Source organism: Choristoneura fumiferana, chromosome 3 (genome assembly GCF_025370935.1).
Source record: "Choristoneura fumiferana chromosome 3, NRCan_CFum_1, whole genome shotgun sequence".
Classification (NCBI taxonomy): domain Eukaryota; kingdom Metazoa; phylum Arthropoda; class Insecta; order Lepidoptera; family Tortricidae; genus Choristoneura; species Choristoneura fumiferana.
Window position 1 is genome coordinate 13,604,492 of NC_133474.1, and position 21,571 is coordinate 13,626,062.

A 21,571-nucleotide genomic window follows, 5' to 3' on the forward strand; every position below is an offset into this window, starting at 1 on the left:
ACATAGGAATCCACTGGGGAAAATTTTATGACAGGTAGTGAGTACCTATATCGATAATCTCAATTATCGATGCTTGTCCCATATACTAGTAATCACCCCCAGTATTGTGTGTATTTTTTTGAGTATTGTTTTCATGACGAGTATGAAGTTCACACAAAGCATATTTTAAATGATTTATTTATTTATTTGTCATTCAGTCACCTGAAATGGATTCATTAGTGAAGACGGAGACGTTTAACGCCCGAAAATTTGGAACAAATTCTGATCGTTTATTTAAACAACAGTAGATGGGACAGTAACTAAGAAAAACAATTATGAAGAGTATCAAAAATCGTTTTAAAAAAGAAGAGAATTACTTTATTATTTTGTTCAATTTTTACACTTTTAATAAAAACATATTTTTACAAACAAAACTTGGAGTGATCACTAGTATATGGAACAAGCATATATAATTGAGCTTATCGATATAGGAGATTACTTTGCCCCGTGGATTCCTATGTCTGTTTATCAGTTTGTGGGAAAGGTATTTTTTTATTGTTTTCCCTTTTACATCACAATGTTCCTATATGTGTGTGTTACGGGCAGGGTTCATCACACGCTGGTTGGCAGGTGAGTCAGCAGGTGGGGTGCCCGCCGGGGCGGAACGGCTCTCGCAACGGCGCCCGCGCATGCTCCTTGCCCTTAGCCTCGCTGCACATTATCGAATCGCTTCAGCTTCACTTTCGCAACTTATATATTCACTCAAGCCCTCTTGTTCTGAGAGGAGGCCTGTGCCCAGCAGTGGGACGTATATAGGCTGGGATGATGATGATGATATTCACTTAATCATTGTCTATACATATATAAGTGTAGGATGACTGTCTGACAGACAAGATACAGCCTTAATCACGGTGTTAGGTGTTTGAGGCAGACATATTCCTTAATAGTTAACGTGGTGCACTAAGAAGGGCTTTTGAAAATTCCCAATTCCCAATTGCAAGTGGCGAGTTGTCGTTCATTGTGGCGTTCTAAGGGGGAGGCCTTTTTCCAGCAGTGGACGTCTTCCGGCTGATGATGATGATGATGAATTACCATAAAAGAGATTAATATTTTCCAATCAAAGTGAAACTCTATCTCAGTATATTATTATGATTTTTAATTTAGAACGTCAGAATGAGCGACAACTCGCGACTTGCATCCACCGGTCTCCCGCAACTCTCACGATGTCGTCACTCCGTCTACAGGGAGGCTTGCCAACGCTTCGCTTCCAAAACAGGAACATTTGTTGTACTAACTGACACAGACAACGCACGGCCTAATCTATTGAATCTAATACTTTAAATTCGACAGAAATTTTCATTGAAGGCAGTTAAGAATTGAGGGTCATGAAGTTGTATGAAGAAGCGATTTCTAAATATTCCCGAAAGATAGGGAATTATCAGTTGATAATTTTTACAGTAAAAAAATTGTTCCGCGGTGAAACTGCGACACGCTTGTTGACTGTACAACACAGCCGAGTTCATTAATATGCAGGTATTTACACTGACATACCATCAAATACATGTAACTTCAACCCCATTGCTATACACAGTTTAAATATTATTTGTCAACTTTATATGTATCTATATCTATTTGTATCTCTACGTATGAACTAAATTATGTGTAGATACCTACATATCAACTATATTTATATGGTACTCTATATGTCAAAGCCCAATTATCGCTAAATTAATATAGCTACCTAAAATATGAAACGCACGTAGCAAAGTCGAAAGTGGGACCCGAGTTTAATCCGGTAAGTCAGTGCAGCAGATAGTGAGTTAACATTAGTTAGCTTAATCCACCTACAGTAACTGTAAAAATTGGAATAGATAACCAGACTAAACAGAGGTAGACTAAACGGAGATATTGAAATCTATAAATTTGCAAATCTGGTAATTTTCTTCAAACAAAAAACAAAACTTCTGCTTAATTATTTTATGGTAGAATCTACTAAAACACTGTTTCTTAAGTAACCAAATTTGCTCACATATGTAAATGAGTTGTTGACTAGAGTACAAAGCATTGCTCATAAATAAATACCGTGTTCCCGACTGACCGAGCAACATGTTTCCCACCCCCACCACGTCTCCGACCCAATTGTAATGCAACGGCGGGCGCTCCGTCCGGCGCGCGGGCACTCGGGCATTGTCTGCCGGCCTCCGCACCTTGCGTCAACGCATGGTCCGCGCTATGGTCTGCGAGCAGGGCCCGCACGCCTCATCGCCACCCGCGCGCCGTAAGTCCCTCCGCCGCCTCGCATCCACACGGGGCTTTAAACCTCGTACCGCAAACGAATACGGCTGGATACGCGTCTTCGAAGGCCTAGAACCTTTCGCACTCGATGCTCCCAGCAAACTCGTGAAGGTCACTCTCAATACTACTGTCGAAGATGTCAACAAAGAACTAGGCTTCGGCGAGGAACTAACGCTATGGTCACAGATTGGAGGGGAACAATCCCGCCGATTGGAGTTGGATGAATATCCATTGAGAATCCAAGAGCAATTCTTGGCAACCTACGGGTGGAATTCCGCAGCGAGAAGATTACGCTTAGCCGTCGATCCAGAGTTGCGTCATTCTCTAAGATGGTGCGCCGGCCCGGCGTCACCTTATGGCGGAGTTTTGCGGTCCGGGATCATTCATATTTTGAAAGGACATGTTTTTCCGCAATGGAAACCGCGACCCACTTATATCACAGGATCCCAATTGCATATGTATGGTAAGTTTATCCCCCATCCTTACTTTTGAAATGTCTTCCTTCTTCGTCTTCTTTTTTTATAAACAAGCATGCGAGTCATCTGGTGAGAAATAATCACCACCGCCCATGAGTATCAACAACTCAAGGAGAGTCATTCATTGGTCTGTTGCCGGCATTTAATGAAAGTACCTATAAGCCCTTTTCTTGTAAGCCCTATGTCTAGTTGTCTGGAAACACTGCTGACAGAAATTGTAACTACACTATTTCAGGCTCAGCATGGGAAATTATAGAGCTAAGCGGAGGCAGCATCGAGCTTTGCCAACCCAAAGCCCAGAAGCTAGTATTGTGCTTGAAACCTCGTTGTCAAGGCAACGGCGTCCCCGGCGACAACAGCATGAATCACCTGTTCCTCGGATTTAGCACCGTCTGGGAGAGAAACTTGTGGTTTAGCTGGTTAAAGGAGGTAAGTGATCAAAATAAACCTATAGAGTAAACAGACAACCATTTGATTCAAGTGACAACTGTACCAATAAACTCAAACAAAAACGAAACATTTTTGCTAAACGTTGCAGTTATAATAATTTGAACATTTTGTTCATGTAAAACCTAGTGAACCTTTTCTAAAATATTTAAATAACATGGACATGATAAACATTATGAGAAATTTATGAACAGAATAAAATTCATAAAGTTATTTAAACACAACTATGGTAGCCAAGTGATCTCAGGTTTGAACTCATGCTCGCACCTCTTAATTTTTCGTAATTTGTGTGAAATATTATTATTCTCATGATGTTTCCTTCAATGGTGTGCGTGAAGACCCCGATCAATACTGGACCTGCATTGTAACTACAGTGCACTCTTATTCTGAGACGAGGCATTGCAGCCATATTTTTCTAAGTGCAGCGTATCGTGATGTCGATATTACTCCGAATTCCCCGAAGTGCAACTGGAGCGAATCTAGCAGTTTAAATATTTAGTTCCATTGAGTTTAGTATGCAGACTTACTCGTATAGAAGATGATTGATGTTTGATTCCGGTACACTTCTCAAACTAACGAACCATTGTGGCAACAGCATTCAATTTTAGAAATCTACCGATTATTACGCTTTTGACAGTTTAATGTGTAATTGTGTTATTCAGGGTTGTGCTACTACACACTATTGACATTTGTTGAAAAAGCAATGCAATTTATTTTACTTAAACATGAAGTTAAAAACCCTCCATCTATAATTAAATTGTCTGTGCACACCACGTGCTACTATTTATAAACATGGAAAATTATTTCAAATTTAAGGTTAATGTAATTAGAAGTTAATAAGCTCACGATAATAATCTCCACTACGGAAGGAAGAGAACGAGAGTTGTTAGAGGTGCAAGCGGTAGTTGTAAAGCCCAGTCAACCTTCGAGCGAATCGTGTGGATCAATGACTATTAATTACATTTAATCAACCATCAATCAAGTTTTTGCTTAAATTTGAGCAGAGATATGAATTGTATAGCAATTAAGAAAAAAATGCGTCTATTTTTAGTAAAGGTTCAGTGGGTTACGAGCGTATATTTAACCAATACATTAAGTACCTACATATTTACAGTTACATTAGCGTTAGTTGGATAGTTTTTGAATTACGAAGAGATCAAATACTTTTCGTAACAGAATTTTAATGTTATAAGTATGTGGGAACTTTCATTTAGTGGGTTTTATTTTTACAAGCTTTTATTTAACTTGCATCGTTCGTATGTAAGAATGTCATAGTTTCAAAATTTGCAAACCATTGTTGGACCACTTCCTGGTAATCAATTGAACTGAATTTTGGCATACAGTTAGTTCGGTGACAATGCAGCTTGCAATCTGGTAGAAAAATTGTAGTGCTCCAGCCAGGATCGTTTCTACAGGACAGGAAAAAATACTTGTGTGAAAATATTTTTTAACAAAAACTTGTTACATGTATTCTCTATCTATATGCTGAAACTCAAACACTAACTTTTTTTTTCAAAATCCCTAAAACGCATTTGTGTAAGGAATTAGATACCTAATACATACATTAAGTTGAAATGCAGAGCTGATAGGTAAAATAAACACAAGTTAAAAACGTTGAGAGACACGTATAAAGGCAAACTTATCCCTTTAAGGAATCTCTACCTCAAACTTTGAGTGGATTTTGAATGGATAGTTTGCTTAAATTGTCATCATCATCTCGGCCTTTATATCTCAACTGTTGGGCACAGGCTTTCTCTCACAATGAGAGGGCTTGGGTTTTTTGCTTAAATGAATAAAGCTAATTATCGTGTTTAGTAAAATTAGCGACTGTTATATTTTTGAATAAGAAGTGTGTTAATTAGAAATTGTGTGCATCGCCCTGAGGTGTCACGGTTGAGATGTCTAGAGCGCGCGAACGCGGGGCGGCGCAAGGTGCGCAGTCGCACAAGTAAAAAGTCACTCGAAACAGTCACAGTCGACTTTTCTCCAGGCCACGTTTCGTCTCAGTGCTCCACTCCTTCTCGTGCTTATTTTATTCAGTTTTAAATTTGTGATTGTTATCAGTGATATTCGAAATATTAATTTGAAATCTATTGTTATTCATAACACCGATGCACATTGCAACTCCCAAGTCGGCGCTAGTTCCCAGGCTGTTTAACAACATTCGATCAAGGACACCTTATTGCCATTTATGTTGGCGACATGATCGTGATCAGAATAATGATGTGGCAGACAGGATTTTGTAGTCTTTGGGAATAACAATGATCTCGGGAGTTCGACGGCCTCGCGGTTACGTACCGAGACTGTAACCGCTGTCACCATTTCAATTGCCGTTGACATGACATCTGATGTAATTAATTCAAATACGCCTGTAGGGAATAAACTATGATCTGATCATCAACGTCTCATGTTATGTGATGGTGGAGCAAAGTGCAATGGAGCCGGAGGAGGAAGAGCCTGATAGTTTGGATGTCTTCAATCAGTCAAACGTTGAAGATAATTTTCTGGACAGCCTAGAGCCTACCACTTTCAAGGAGAAATACGATGCGGTAGGTTAATTAACATATGATAGGGTCCTGCTTTTTACCCCGACGTATTATTATTGTTATCATATTTACATTACCTATTTAATCATAAAAAGCTGCAACTTACAGGTCGTAAGACCTTGTGCAAGGTCCGCCCAGATTGCTACCACCATCTTGCTCGCTTATCCTGCCGTGAAGCAGCAGTGCTTGCGCTGTTATGTTTCGGCGTGGAAAGTAAGACAGCCGGTGAAATTACTGGCACTTGAGGTATCCCATCTAAGGCCTCTAGGTTGGCAACGCATCTGCAATACCCCTGGTGTTGCAGATGTTTATGAGCGGTGGTGATCTCTTACCATCAGTAGACCTACTTGCTCGTTTGCCATCCAGCCGAATATAAAAATAAAAAAAACTATACTTATTTTTAGGCTTTACATATTTTTTGACCTAGGTTTTAATATTGTGCTAAATACTAAAGTTTAGAAGTTAACTGGTGTTAGAGTAGCTTTTATTTTTCGAAACAATGAAACTATGCAATGCAAGACAAATGTACTTAGGCACCGTATTATTTGCATAATGGCGACACAAAAGTCTATTGTTTTTTTTTTATTCGACTGGATGTCAAACGAGCAAAATATCTCCGTTTCAGTTTTGGCAAAAATGCTTTTGTATATCTATCCAAATTTGAGGCTGCTCTCTTCTACATGTAGCATGTCCTCCGAACCCCGGACCAATTCTCGTGAAAGTTTGTAATTAGATTAGAGAATTTATAGGATATTTTTTGTTTTTATTATTTATTGATTTTATTATGGGAGGGAGGTAAACGAGCAAGCGCGTTATCTGATGGGAAATAATCACCTCTGCCCATGAGTACCAACTTTTCAAGGAGAGTTATTGGTCCGTTGCCGGCCTTAATTTATTAAATTGTTAGTAAATTTTCAAATGACGGAGCCATGGTGGTTGAAAACGTACAATATATTCTGTTTCACCCATTTTGCAAGATCACAGATCCACTAGTAGAGTAAATAAGTATAGCTTTTTACTGAAAACATGTTACGTTTAACCACAGTTTAACCTAACCCTTCATTAAAAAAAATTATTTTTGAAAAATGTTACTACCTACTTATTGTTTTTGTCTGTGTCTATTGTCTAGCAAATATAAATGCCAGCGTGATATAGATAGCAAATCAAAATATAACACCTCAATGTTCGTCCCAATGAGGGTTTTCACGGAGGCGAAAAATCGCTAGATGACGATAGTTTCGTGAGGTACGACGTTTGACGTTTGCTCGTGATTGGTTAATAACTAAATGAGCCAATCGCAAGCAAACGTCAAACGGACCTCACGATACTAACGCCATCTAGCGATATTTCGCCTCCGTGAAAACCCTCATTGTGTACGCTCAATGAGGTATCTAAGAGTCTCAATCTATTTGTTGCCACTGCATTTCTATTTGCTATAGTAGATTCATTAAAGTTTCTGACATAAATACCGAGTACAATAGGTACATTTAACATTTAACTGTTTGTTTCTTAAAAAATAAAAATTAAAGATTTCAATATGTTTAAAAATTGGTACCTACTGAAAAAGTAGGTACCTCTCTTTTCGTAAATTCACACAGCAGGTAAATGCGTGAACATTTTTGATTGAATTGAATAAATGAAAATTGAAAACCTGCTTTTTTATCAAATTTTTACTGTTTTTTGTCGTACTCTAGGTACAGCATCCAAGATCAGTATAGGAAAGACATTTGAACTTAAAACGTGGTGTCATTTCATTCATTTTATTTTAAATTGTGTTCTACAGCAATGCTCCTTTTTTCCAGGGTACTCAAAGCACGCAGCCACCAAACGTGCTGGACCTCAGCGGCGGCGGGCGCGCATCGCTCGGCTCTGCGCTCGCGCAGCACGCCACCGGCGCGTTCACTGTGCGCGTGCTGCGCCTGCGTTCGAACGCGCTGGCCACGCTGCCGCCCCAAGCGTGGACGCTGCATGCCCTCACGCATCTCGATATCAGTGACAATCGGATCACTGAGCTTCCAGAGGAAATATGCCAGCTTAGACAGTGAGTCTCATATCATTTAAGTTTAAAGCATAAGATAGCGTAACAAAAAAGAGTACAAAACGAAAGAAAAATTGATATATTTTTCACAAATAAATAAAATAAATAAATATCATGGGACACTTGACACCAAAAACAAAAATAATGACATTTTGTATTTCGACCTGGGGGCACTAAGCAGAGCCAAGCGAAGCGCGACCAACCTACTACCTACCTTTTCTCGAATCGATTTGTCGTTATTTTGAACCTTCATTACTTGGTATACACCTGATAAACAAAATTCTAGAGATATGATTTCAAAAGTGGACTTTAAGCATATAAAGTTTCAACTGCACAGCATAGCTCTTATATTTTAGATTTGATTAATATCTTAAAAACCCAGAGATCTGAAAATTAGTATAAAAATAAAAAACAAATTTCAAAATTATAAGTAAAAAATAGCTTCAAAATTAAATGAAATCGCTTCAAAATCATTTTTAAGTAAGTAAAATGTTGCCAAGGCGCCATATGGCTCATATTGTCAAATAGTTATCAGTTCTCATGCGAACTAAGCTTCTAACTCTACTCTACATGCCCTATCTTTACAAACCCTAACTTCATAAATTCTACACCTTAGTCAAAATATGAACAAAGGTTAACTGGCAGAGATCCCTGTAGGGATAAGTCCCCCTTTGTACTCAACACTTTACTTTTTTTATGTAGGTAACATTTTTGTTTTTCCTTTTTGTACAATAAAGAGTATAAACAAACAAACAAATATGTGGCTTGGCCGTTTCGCTAACTGCCACATAGCTAATTAACTGTTCAATAGTTCTTGTAGTTAGTAACGAAACGGCAGTAAGAAATTACTGTCTTTCATTTATAGTTGTCATTTTCAAAAAATCATCAGGCCAAGATACCATTAAACAAAAAATATGTTCTGGTGACGGACGATACTAAATCATATATTTAAGTATCAAAATTCATTAATAGGTATATCGTATGAAAACGGTTTTAAGTATTAACCGAGTACAATAATTATCGCACGAAACAATTTCAGCCTATTCCTACCTATTATTATAACAGAACCATGTCTTGTTAACACTTTTTGAATCACATATATATAAAATCACTTTTTGAATCACATATATATATATATATATAAAAAAATTTTTCATTTTAAGTTAGTTGATTGAATTTATTTTTGAATACCTTCATTATTTTAAAAATATTCGTGCGTTTTGCTAGTCAGTAATTCCACTTTATTTCTAACTCTACACTCAGGATTTGCATTTGTCAGTTGCGCTTTGACGTTTTTAGAAGAAAATCACACAGTGACAGCAAACCGGCCAGTATTAGATTATCGAAATAGTATACAATTTGGCTAAAATATTTAATTGGCGCTTGTTACAGTCGTAACTTTTAGACTGGGCACAATAAAAATGGATTAAAAAACCCAAACACAACCTAATTTTAAACATAGTGTAATCAATTCTACTCTCGATTCTGAGCAAACTATAGCAAGACTACTTTAAACAAAATAAAACACAGATTGATTTAGAGGCGCGTGTCACCGGGTAAATACTACGTACCCATACATTACGGATCCCATTCCGTGACGCTCGGTTAGCAGACCGTGGCAGCATCTCACAAGACTCAGCCTTCAGCCACTGGGATACACAACGCATTTGAATAAGAGTTTTACATTACGTCTCTACGGTCTTCGGTTTTAGTATCCTACAGGCCGCAGGCAACTCTTATGATATTAAATAGTTAAAAACAGTCCAGTGAAGCCCCGTTTTATTACTATGTCGAAAGTCGCTCATCTCTAAGTCAACTTTTATCTACATTTTATTTGAGATCCCGAAAGCAGAAATTTGAGGGAACGGCTATGCTATTATTATTTTTATCAACAAGAATGACTGTAACTAACAGAGAGTTTCCCACTTACTTTGTTCCTTTTGGAACTGTTACTACCTACCTAAATTTACGAGTTATATGCACATAGTGTACATTAAATATAATTACAATTAACAGTCTTTTAATTGCTCCTATTTTCCTCCTCATCATTGTATTAATTGGAAATACTACAAAGTAATACGTCATAATGTTGTTAGTAGACGTTTCCGTTGTGTGCTAATTTTTTTAAGTGAGTGCTTGCGTACGGCACCGGGCGGCGCGGGGCTATCTCCATCTGTGCACCGGAGCGTGCCTTACGTTCACTTTACTTGCTTCAACCCTGGCTTAGCTAACCAGGATTAGCGCAAGAGTATTGGTAACCCAATCTAAGAGCTTTAGTTACAGGGTCTCAGAAGTCTCGGGGACGAGGCCCATGAGCATAACTTAAACATACATGCCGCGTGCTTATTAAGTCTTAGTCAATCCATTTTTTGGCACTGCCTTAAGACTCAAAATAATAATATTAAATTAGATACAGGCATTGAACATTAATAAAATCTCAAAATTAAACTTATTTCCTACCTACCAACGCTAATGCTAAAATATGATAGCGTGGCCACGTAACAACTCGATTCCTGTCGGCTTACCTAAATTTTGACCCCCAAGCCCACACTCCCACACACGCTCTTTCTACACTCCCTTTATAGTATTTTTCGCATCGACACTGGTATTTAATAATAATGAATAATAAAGATCACGGGACAATTCACACCAATTGACTAGTCCCAAAATAAGCTTAGCAAATCTTGTGTTATGGGTACTAAGCAACGGACAAATATAATTATATAGATAGATACATACTTAAATAAATATTAAACACCCAAAACCTGAGAACAAACATACGTATTTTTCATACAAATATCTGCCCCAACACGGGAATCGAACCCGGGACCTCAAGCTTCGTAGTCAGGTTCTCTAACCACTAGGCCATCTGGTCGTCTAATTAAGTACTAATTATAAACGAATCAACTACCTAAAAGGCGAAATGTTGTTCGGGGAAACGTTAACGAATTCAAACTGATCAATATGTCAAATGAAGTACTGCCAATAGATTTTCGGGGAAAAAATTTCTGCGAAACATAAACCTGCTATTTTGTTTGTCAGCAAAACATCAAGTATTCATGATATTTTTATACCGCATCATGGAAGAGCGAAAACCCTTAACAATAACTACAACGATCAAAAACTCTTTAAGTAGTTATAAGCGCCACCACCATATTCTACGACCGACGCAATTTACCTGAAAAAATTAATATACACTGAAATAAAATTAACTTACGTACTTTAGGATAACATAATAGTCTTTAAAGTTAGTCCGTACCCAAAGGGTAAAAACGGAAACCCTTCGCTGTCCGTCCGTCCGTTCGTGAGTCTGTCACCAGGCTGTATCCCATGAACCGCGATTTTCACAGTTTATGTATAACTGTGACCGCTATAACAACAAATACTGAAAACAGAATAAAATAAATGTTTAAGGGGGGCTCCCATAGAACAAACGTGATTTTTTTATTTTAATTATTTTCTTATGCATGTCACACGTTATATTTGAAGCCCGTGATCCTAAAAAAACTGCTAAGATTGACATAATAATATTACTCAGAATATTGCTCAGGATACAAATGTCGGTTGCAACCTGAGGTTAAGAAGCTGTTTTAAATTTTAGATTAATTTCATCTAACTCTTTATAACTAAGTATTTAATGTTTACAACAAAAAATATATATGTCGTTTCTGTGTGTCATGTGTGTTCCATTTTTTAATGTTCTTATATTATTTTGTGTCTGGTTTTTAGATTTAAATTATATGTGAATTAACCGTAAGAACTGGAATGCTCTTTCAAGTTTTTGAAAGGGCGAAGGTAGCCCTTGAATTTAAGTGGAAGACGAGTTAGAGTAATTGTTTGATTGTATCAAGATTTGAGAGTTATTATAGTTAGTGGAAGGATACATTACCTTGGCGTCCTTTTACGTCTTCCGCACATTATACGATTTTGTAAATGTGCAATTACACTGTTCCGTGATTCAAAACATGATCTTTGCATACTAGCAGCTGGTCTTAGTGATTTATGATTTACTTCCGTTGTTAATTAAGAGTAGAAATCTATTTAGTTTCTTAATTAGATAGCAATTATTTCCAAAATCAAAAATAAAGACGCAAATAACTGGACCGGTCCCGAAATATAACCGTTTCAGTTGGAACGATAAATTTAAACTCTCGAATTTAGTAGTTTTTTTTTGTAATCTATCGATATCGGTTTAATAGTAACCAATCCAACCCCCTCATAGAATCGACAATATTTTCTTGAAATTTGAAATAATAACAAACCCACCCTACTTAAGCTAGCTGAAGCATAATGCGATAACTAAAATTACCAACAATAAACATAAGGGTACAATGGTATTTCGAAAGGGAAAATGCAAAGCCACGTAACGAGCTCCAAAGATCCATAGCTAAGTGGTATTGCATAGATTTATCAAAAGATAACTTTAACAACAATACGTAGGTACCTAATGTAATGGTGGAGGCATTGCGTCTTCTTGCTAAACGCGTGGTCAGTGGGGCGCCTCGGCAGCCCGGCGGTCAGTCTGGGCGCACACTCTGTATGCGCTATACAATGTTAACACGTTAAATTCAACAGAAAAAGAAAACATGCAATTAGTGATGTTGCCGATGAATATCGAGTTAATAATACATTGTAACGATTGATTGGTGGCGAAAGCGATGGATTGCATGTGGTGCAATAAAGGATCGGCCAGGTTACATTGACGTGCGCATTTAGTGCGGTTTGTTATTCTTGCGCGTGTCTTGGAGTAAAGCTAGACGTCTGGTGAGTTACTTAAATTGTGCACTCGTATGAGGAATGTTATCAAGTAGGTACCTATTTGTGACATTCCAAACAATTCAATGCAGATCAAGTTTATCATCTAAAATTCCAGAGATTATAATGCTGTCCTATCTAAAGAAAGCGTGAAATTTAGTGATTATATCCGGCTTTTTTTATGTGGATCATTGGAAGGACTCTTGTATCTAATTGTCTTGATAATTGTGTACGTAATAGTCATCGAAAAGTATGTATATACCTAACTAATTATGAGGCATGCCGTTTTATCTCGTTTAAATCTAAATCCGGTAATTAATGATACATCTATAGCTCTGAAGGAATTGTATAGTAATAAAGAAGGAATGCAATTAAAATATTACTTTCTGAAAACTTTTAATTTCGTCTGTCATGGGTGGTGCGCTTGTGGGCCAGCATTAACATACGACTGCGATACCGCCCATCTCTATGCGCAACTGTGAAACTTCTAAACAAAACCTATTGTTAAATAAAACTTATGCAATGAGACTAGAAACAAACAAAACTAGCTGATGATACCAACCTCATTCACTTACTGGCCCTTTCGAGATTCTATTCATTCTTTATAGTAAATTTGTCTTGCCAGAAGTAGTAGGGTAGGTACATTGTTTCTTGCGTTGGAATATTCATAAGTAGAAACAGTCATATTTTGTCAATCAGTTATGTTTTGGTACCTCTCCCAATGAGGCTTCTTTATAGGGTTTTAATTATTGTGTATCTATACTTACCTACCTTCCGGAAGTTACTACAGGTATAGTTGTAGATAAACTGGAGAGATAAAAAATAATATCTTTGAGTATACGGATACACTTTTAGTATACTTAGATATCTACTACATTTATTCATTGTTATTAAGTAAGTCTGATGTATATTCGTAACAACTTGAATGAGTTAGGTATGTATAAGGTAATATAAAGCCACATTAAATTTATGTCACCTTAATAATGGTAATAATTTTTTTGGTAAAAATCAATGGTGATAAAATCACTTTTTTATTTCATATAAAATACGTAGTTTGCTGTAATGAATCGAATAATATCTTAAATGTTCGATTCAACAATTTTATATACTTTAAAGATTATACGTATAGAAGAATAAAGATTATGAATACAACATTTAGAGGGTTGAAATGTTAAATAAAGAATATTACCTTTTTTTACAAGCAATAAAATAGACCACTTAGTAATAATATTAGTAAAACTGTTACTTATACAGGCACTTTACCGGTGTTGAAGAGCCCACACATGCTCTTCGTTTAACAGCAATTATTTCAAAACGAGTTCAATGAACCCATTCACTTACATGCAAAACTAGGCAGACTTGCACCGACCGTAGTTACGTTAGGAAATAACTTTACGTAGAAATTAGCTCATTGGAGAGAAATGAACTAAAATAATTTCTTTAATAACCCGCGAACTTATGATATTATACTACCTAGGTAGTGTGGTGGTGGTGATAGATGGGTTTGTGTGATTTGTGTGTGTTCTTACAGTGTGGAGGTGGAGGAACTGCATGAACACGCATATTTTGCATAAAATTAGCTATCATAAGGTCGCGGGTGAGCAAATAAATTATTTTAGTTAAATTGATATAGACCTCCGCAAAGCAACGCCTGATTCAATAAATTACTCATTGGATAGTCCGTTTTACTGAGAGGTGTTGATATAATAAATAATACGAGTTATTTCTCGTAGTTATGAGTAAACCTCTTTGATGGTTCACGTTCACCAGTTCATTGACAAGACTTATTTAAGTCCCACATTATTTTCTGCGAACATTATCTTTTTCGAAAAATAATAAGACTAACATTCCCTTTTTTTTGTCCGGGGAAAATCTTTGGCCAAATACTCCATGATGACGGTATTATGTGGTGCTCTTACCCATTAACACTCTCGGTCTCGATATTATTATGTTCTTACTCACCACTTAAAGTACTTACTCGTAGGTGTAACTACAGCTTAAATAAAGTCCACTTTACAAAGCGTTGTACATTTAGGTACAAGTACTTGTCATTTAAAAAGTGTTTGTCAAATGTTTCTCAAATGACCGGTTAGGTTAACCTCTTGGTTAGTAGTAAATAAAAATAAATCAGTGAAAATAAACATTCAGTAGCGATTTATACTAAGAAAATCGTGTCTATCTCTATCCAAGTGTATATGTTTGTTTACTTTTTGAAAACATAAAACCGGCCAAGAGCGTGTCGGACACGCCCGAAATAGGGTTCCGTAGCCATTACGAATAAAATAGGTGATATTTTTCTAAGCATTTCGTATTTTGTACGGAATATTCAAAGTTTAGGTATATTTTATACTTTAGGCTGCTATTTACTCTTAAACTATTAATAATTCTCAAGAAAACTTAACCGTTATCGCATAGTTTACATATATATTCGTGCAAAATTACAGCTTTCTAGCATTGATAGTCCCTGAGCAAAGCCGCGGACGGACAGACAGACATGGCGAAACTGTAAGGGTTCCGTTTTTGCCATTTTGGCTACGGAACCCTAAAAATGGTAAAATCTTCAAAACGTTTATTAATTTTATTATGAAAGAACCAAATATCTTAACATTCATTATTCAGCTAACAGAACGTTGTAATAGTGAAAAGTTGTGGCTACATTATGTATACAAAAACCTTCTTAGGGATTTATCTATAATAATAAAATGACAGGATTCTATTCAAATTTCAGATTAGAAGAACTCCAAGTGAGCGACAACGAGCTGCAGACAGTGGAGTGTGCCCTGCGACTTCCACGCTTACGGAACCTTTTTGCGGCAAGAAATCTTATTACCAATTTCGGGGTAAGTTTTACTGAACTTTTATTTAAACAATTCTCAATCGGATAAAATAAAAGAATCGATCTAATAAATTTAAGTACAATAATGCTTAAATCGATTTCAACTTTTCTCGAGTTATGTAATGATTGATTTTTAAGTACTTATAAGGTGCCTGAAAATCAAATCGTAAATTCTCGTACCCCTATGCTAAAATCCCGCTTATAGTAAGTAACTAATAATAATATGGAACTACAACATTCAAGTATCTATATTTATTAGTAACAAAACCCGATATTTTGTTAAAATTTCCAGCAGCTAACTTTTAGGGTTCCGGAGCCAAAATGGCAAAAACGGAACCCTTATAGTTTCGCCATGTCTGTCTGTTTGTCTGTCTGTCCATCCATCCGCGGCTTTGCTCAGGGACTATCAATGCTAGAAAGCTGTAATTTTGTACGGATAAATATATAAACTATGCCGACAAAATGGTACTATAAAAAAATCTAGAAAAAAATTGTTTAGGGTACCATAGACGTAAAGTGGGGGTGTTTTTTTTTCTCATCCAACCCTATAGTGTGGGGTATCGTTGCCTAAGTCTTTAAAAACCATTAGGGGTTTGCTGAGTCGATTTTTCGATTCAGTGATATGTTTGCGAAATATTCCACTTTAAAGTGCAAATTTTCATGAAAATCGAACGTCCCCCCCTCTAAAATCTAAGCCGGTGGGTGGAAAAATTTGAAAAAATCAGTTTAGTAAGTAAGTATATCAAACTTTCAAGGAAAACTATAACGGCTAAGTTTTCTTGAGAATTATTGGTAGTTTACGAGTATATAGCAGCCTAAGGTATAAAATATACCTAAACTTGGAAGATTCTGTATAAAATACGAAATCCTTAGAAAAATATGACTTAATTTTTTCGTGATGGCTACGGAACCCTATTTTGGGCGTGTCCGACACACTCTTGGCCGGTTTTTTATGCATCATGTAGTTTGATATGGAATACGCTTGCCTAGTCCCTATTCACCCTAGATTTCAAAACTAGATACCTGATCATAGCGTTCAGTGAACGAACACAGGCGCAGGTATATAAGCAATTCCACTCCTCAGGTGCGAACATATAGGACGAGTGCAAACGCTTTATCCAAATTTTAAGGTTGTTGAGTGACAAGATAACTTACTAACTAAGGCTAAATGACTAAGATAACTATAGGAAATTTATCAATTTATTCGTTTTTTACAGAGAAACGCTAAACACATGGGTCTTGATGATGATAAGGAGCCGCGGTCACCGCTTACCAGCGTGGACCTTCGCAACAACAAGCTGAAAGGGAGCATCATACTCGGTAACTATGAAGTAAGTTTAGTTAAAGCTCAAAAGTTTTCATCCTATTCATTTAAATGCTTTGTTGAGTAGTTACGCAAAGTACGATAGGCAAGATAAATTCAAAAAATATTAGTTTTAAGTGGCGGTACGTACCTACAGTAAGCTGCATTATGAGTAATATCTGTCACAGCGTAGCATCCAAAAATATCTGAACGTTCTACCGGCCCTAGAAATAGAGTTTCCTTTGATGTGTTTGGTACCAGAAATTGTTGCAACATTTATACTATGTATTTACGAACGAGGATTTACATTTACATAGTGTTTGTATGTCGAATGAAAATATAAGTCTGTTTGCGTACATGTATAGGTGCTTATTACAATATCTAGTAATAGCTATGGTAATAGTTATAAAGTTATTAAATGTATCGTGATCCCAACCCACTAATATTACAAATGCGAAACATAGGCTGTTTGTTTGTTACCTAATTTGAATATTTTTTGTTTACCAAGGTCTACTGTTTTCTCATCATCACCGAAAGTTACCATAAATTTCAACAATTCCTATGTTCCAGCACCTCGTATGTTTGGATGTGTCACATAACTCTATCGAAGTGTTGGTGGTGTCAGCGCTGCATGGCTTGAGGGAATTATACGCAGCCCACAACACGCTGCAGCATTTGGCAATCCACGGTGGCTCCTTAAGGACATTGCGAGCCCCGCACAACAGTAAGTGGGGTGCCCCTTATTTCGCATAACATTAATTGACATAATATCAATTCGCGTAACAGATTTGGCATAACATAATTTTGCACAATATTGAACTGGTATAATAATAAAAAAATAACGCTTAAATAGCTTAATAACATTCAATATTATTGAAATATGCATAACATTAGTAACTGTAATTTTAATTATAATAAAATTAATTCGCATAATTTTATCATGTGAGTGAATTACAGATGGGTCAGGGCAAACCCGACTTGGTTAGGTTGTTACTTGCTAGGTATTTTTAATGGTTTTTTTTATTGATATTTTAATGTAAAAGCCCGATAAAAGATATTTTAACATAAAAATAGTTGTCCACTCTTCAGAAAAACTCAGAAAAGAAAACTTTTGAATCCAATTATATTTTTAATTCTGATGCAAAGAAAGGTTCTGCTTATTTAATTTATCGATGGTTAAGAATCAATAACACCTATCTATCATGCTAAAAGATGGAAGATAGACGGTATTGGTTCTTAACCATCGTTATGCCAATTTAAATTATGCGCATCAATATTAAGGGTGTTCGGTTATTTGAATTAATGTTACATGAATTAATGTAATGCGAAATAACGTTATGCCAATGTGCATTAAGAATATTGCGTTATACAAATTAATATAGACACTAGTAAGTGATTTTGTTACAATTTACACGCACCGTTTGTTCAAATGTAGTTCTAATGATTGACAATTAAAGACGTGCTATAACGCAATAGTAATGCATTTTAATTAGCAAAAACCGGTAGCGGGACCTTACCTCATTATAATACCAGTTGTGGAAATTGGGAAATAATACATCGTAAATGAAATCAAAGTATAACTTCGATTTCTATCTGGAACGGAGGAAGACCAGAAAGGAAATGATGGGATGTGGGCCGGCAATTCAAATAATTATTTGAAGAAGGTTATACTAGAGCTAATTGGCAATAATTTTGGTTATTAGTGAATTTACTAGGGATCCAAGTTGAGTGGTTTTCGACGTTTTTTTTGTTTTTTTTTTCAAACTTTGTAGTTGTAAAAAAAATCGCACAGTAAAAAAGTTCCAAAATGGCAGACTATGAATGAACCTATTAGATTAGAAAAAAAACGTAGTAATTTGTAACTTCTTAAGGGGGATTAAAAAAGAAATAAAAACTATCTCGAAAACTACATAATTTAGACCCGTATAGTTGACTGGATCGAAGTAATCGCAAACTAAGCTATATATTACAAATATAATAGTTCTTTACCAGTCATCCATTATATATTATTTACATAGGTTTCACTTGTCGGAAATGTGTCTCGGTTGCCCAGCTGTGGAACCGAGTTAAGCTAATTAAAACAAGTTTATTTTTATTTGTTTTATTAAAAACCCTGTACGGTATTTTGTCTCATCTGTTTTGTATTTTGCCTACAAATAATTTTACCGTGCCGAATTTCGGTAAAACTAAACTTTTTTTTATTTCATTTCAGGGCTAGAAACCTTAACGACAACAGTACCACCGATTAACTTGGTAGAAATAGATTTATCAAACAACAATTTGACGTCATTGCCTCAATGGCTCAGTGGCTGCTCCGATTTGACGACACTCCACGCAAACAACAACCAATTAACTTCTTTGCCAGATCATCTCTTCTGTAGTGAACTATCAAGCTTACGCAGTCTTCACTTGGCTCACAATAAAATCGCAAACATTCCATCCATGCCAAGACTTAGAGCCCCACTAAAAGACCTACTTTTGCATGATAATAGCATACAATCGCTCCCAGAAAACTTTTTTTCAGTGTGTGATAGATTATGTGTTCTTAATCTTTCCAACAATAGACTAAGTCGGTTACCGCCTGCGCGGGGTCCGTCGTCACACTGTCTCGAACGCCTCTATTTAACGGCAAACTGCTTGACTGATGACGTCTCAGAAGTTATCATAGCTTTTAGAGGTTTAAAAATATTGCATCTAGCTTATAATTGTCTAACAGTCGTTCCCGACACTTGCATAAACTTTTGGCCAGAGATTGAAGAGCTTGTCCTGTCAGGAAATTCTTTTATTAGGCTACCAGACAATTTGCCACAGCTCAATAACATTAAAACCGTTAGAGCGCACTCAAACAGATTACGTTCCGTGCCAATGTTTGCCTGTAGTCCATCAGTAAAAGTTCTAGACTTTGCACATAATGAACTTGAAAGTATAGATTTAAGACTTCTTGCCCCCAAACAGTTAAAGTTCCTTGACATATCCTGTAATAAAAAGTTACAAGTAGACCCTTCTCAATTCAATGCATACCGATGCCAAAGGCCTCTGAGTTTAGTCGATGTTACTGGTCGGCAGTCACTGCCGTGGCCGCAAAAGAATAATTACCACGAAGAACTAAACGGCTCGACGCCGTGGAGTACGGGATTTTCTGAATGTCCAAACAAATTTCTACAGCTATGTTGTGCACAAATTAGACTGCCATCATTTTGTAATAAGGAAGGATTATTTGCTGTTATTGACGGCGAAACGGATATTGAGGTTCCAAAAATCTTACAAGCAAGCTTACCAGGTCTTCTATTAGAAGAGAAGTCAATAAAAGAAACCGTAAATGAATACATGAAATACGTCGTTCTCTCTGCTCATAGAGAACTAAAGGAAAAAGGACAACGAAAAGGGGCTTGTTTGATTATGTGTCATTTATCGCCGTTGACGTCACCAGATAATAATGGTTTTGGACAGATGCCGAGACGATACAGCATGAGATTGGCTAATGTGGGAGACACAAGAGCTGTTTTAAGCAGACGTAATGGACCTTTGATCTTAGGAGTTGAGAATAAAAAACGCTTAGGATATTCAAGTCGCTACCCAAATACTGTACCAGATCCAGATGTCATCCAAACAATTATTAAAGAAGATGACGAGTTTTTATTACTAGGAAATGGAAACTTTTGGAATGCTATCAGCATAGATACCGCCATATCTGAAGTGAGAGCTGAACGTAACCCCGTTCTTGCCGCAAAAAGATTGCAGGACTTGGTTCAAAGCTACGGTATAGAGGATTGCATATCTGTCCTTATAATACGATTTGACAACGGGAAGTCCGATGTGGATATGCTAATGAGAGAATTGCGGCAAACGATAACTACAAATAAATCAGTTTGTAGACCAGACTGTTGTTGTTCGCGGTTGGAAGCATGCTGCCATTCTACCACCCCACCTAAACCGAGCAGCGACCGATCATCGCCAAGCGGACAGAGCGACCGACCTCCTAGCGAAGCAGTGAGCCATCAACATTACGCCAGCGTGCGGTCATCCCAGACTAGGGCTTCAGAGAGACGGAGTTGTCGCGGAGGTGTCGCTCGCGCAATACGCGTTCGCGTTGAAGAAGACAAAGAAGACGATCACCGAATAGAAGAACCTACCAATCCAGAAGAGAATTTTAAATGTTGGGAGTACATGTTAGAACAGAATACACAAATGCTCTTCGACAAAGAACTAGATAATCTTTCTAAAGGAATAAAATCAAATGTTAGTAGTCTTAGGAACTTAAAAGGATTGTCTGGCAGCAGTCCTCAGTTACATCTTTCGGGAAAACAATCAAAAGGGGTACCGTTTTTGTCCAAGCATTTTGGAAGTGCAAGATCATTCGGCACCGCATTAAAGCCTGATCTTCGTTTCGGTTCCGGGAGGTTACCAAATGGAGGACCAAACGCAGCTTACTTCGGTTCTTTACAGCGATTGATGCCATACCACATGGAGTATGATTTTGCTGTGATACAGGAAAAGGCCGCGCAATCCCAAGACTCGCTGGACCTCGAAGGTCGGATGCAACAATATTGGGGAGTGGCCACTACGGAATTGTGAAATAAGTATACCTTGTAAATAAAACTTCCGTAGTAAATTACGTAGGTATAATTCATGTATCATAGTTATTTATACCATTAATTTGTCGACTAGATTTTTTTTGCACGAATTATTATATCACTATGGACTTATCTTAAATTGTGAGCTATTTTATATAAGACTCCATTCACTCATTGTATGTACAATATGTTATATAGTTTGTCGAACATTGAATTTACGTCGTAGGTAATTAATTTATAATAAAATATTCTTAATAAATAATACTTATATCGACGTATTTTATTTTATTTTATATATTACATATTGTAACATTGTTGAATC

The 21,571-nt window shown here is 36.8% G+C and overlaps 1 protein-coding gene across 2 annotated transcripts; it reads left to right on the forward strand.

Moving 5' to 3' along the window:
* Positions 1 to 2,166: 2,166 nt before the first annotated feature.
* Positions 2,167 to 21,523, forward strand: Phlpp (PH domain leucine-rich repeat protein phosphatase). Of its 2 annotated transcripts, XM_074085717.1 has the most exons (7): positions 2,167 to 2,737; positions 2,986 to 3,179; positions 7,546 to 7,784; positions 15,265 to 15,376; positions 16,590 to 16,703; positions 17,246 to 17,399; positions 18,888 to 21,523. In XM_074085717.1, exons 1-7 carry the CDS (start codon positions 2,200 to 2,202, stop codon positions 21,248 to 21,250), a joined length of 3,714 nt encoding a protein of 1,237 aa, XP_073941818.1. In that variant the 5' UTR covers positions 2,167 to 2,199; the 3' UTR covers positions 21,251 to 21,523. The 2 variants fall into 2 exon arrangements, with proteins under 2 accessions (XP_073941818.1, XP_073941819.1); XM_074085718.1 differs by lacking the exons at positions 2,167 to 2,737; positions 2,986 to 3,179 and adding an exon at positions 5,180 to 5,746.
* Positions 21,524 to 21,571: the final 48 nt, after the last annotated feature.

What these genes read in the sequence shown, in the direction of transcription:
- Phlpp (XM_074085717.1), top strand. Translation starts at nt 2,200, where the DNA reads ATGGTCCGCGCTATGGTCTGCGAGCAGGGCCCGCACGCCTCATCGCCA. An exon ending in GAAATATGCCAGCTTAGACA is followed by an intron (nt 7,785 to 15,264) that starts GTGAGTCTCATA and finishes TTCAAATTTCAG; the next exon opens with ATTAGAAGAACTCCAAGTGA. An exon ending in ATCTTATTACCAATTTCGGG is followed by an intron (nt 15,377 to 16,589) that starts GTAAGTTTTACT and finishes CGTTTTTTACAG; the next exon opens with AGAAACGCTAAACACATGGG.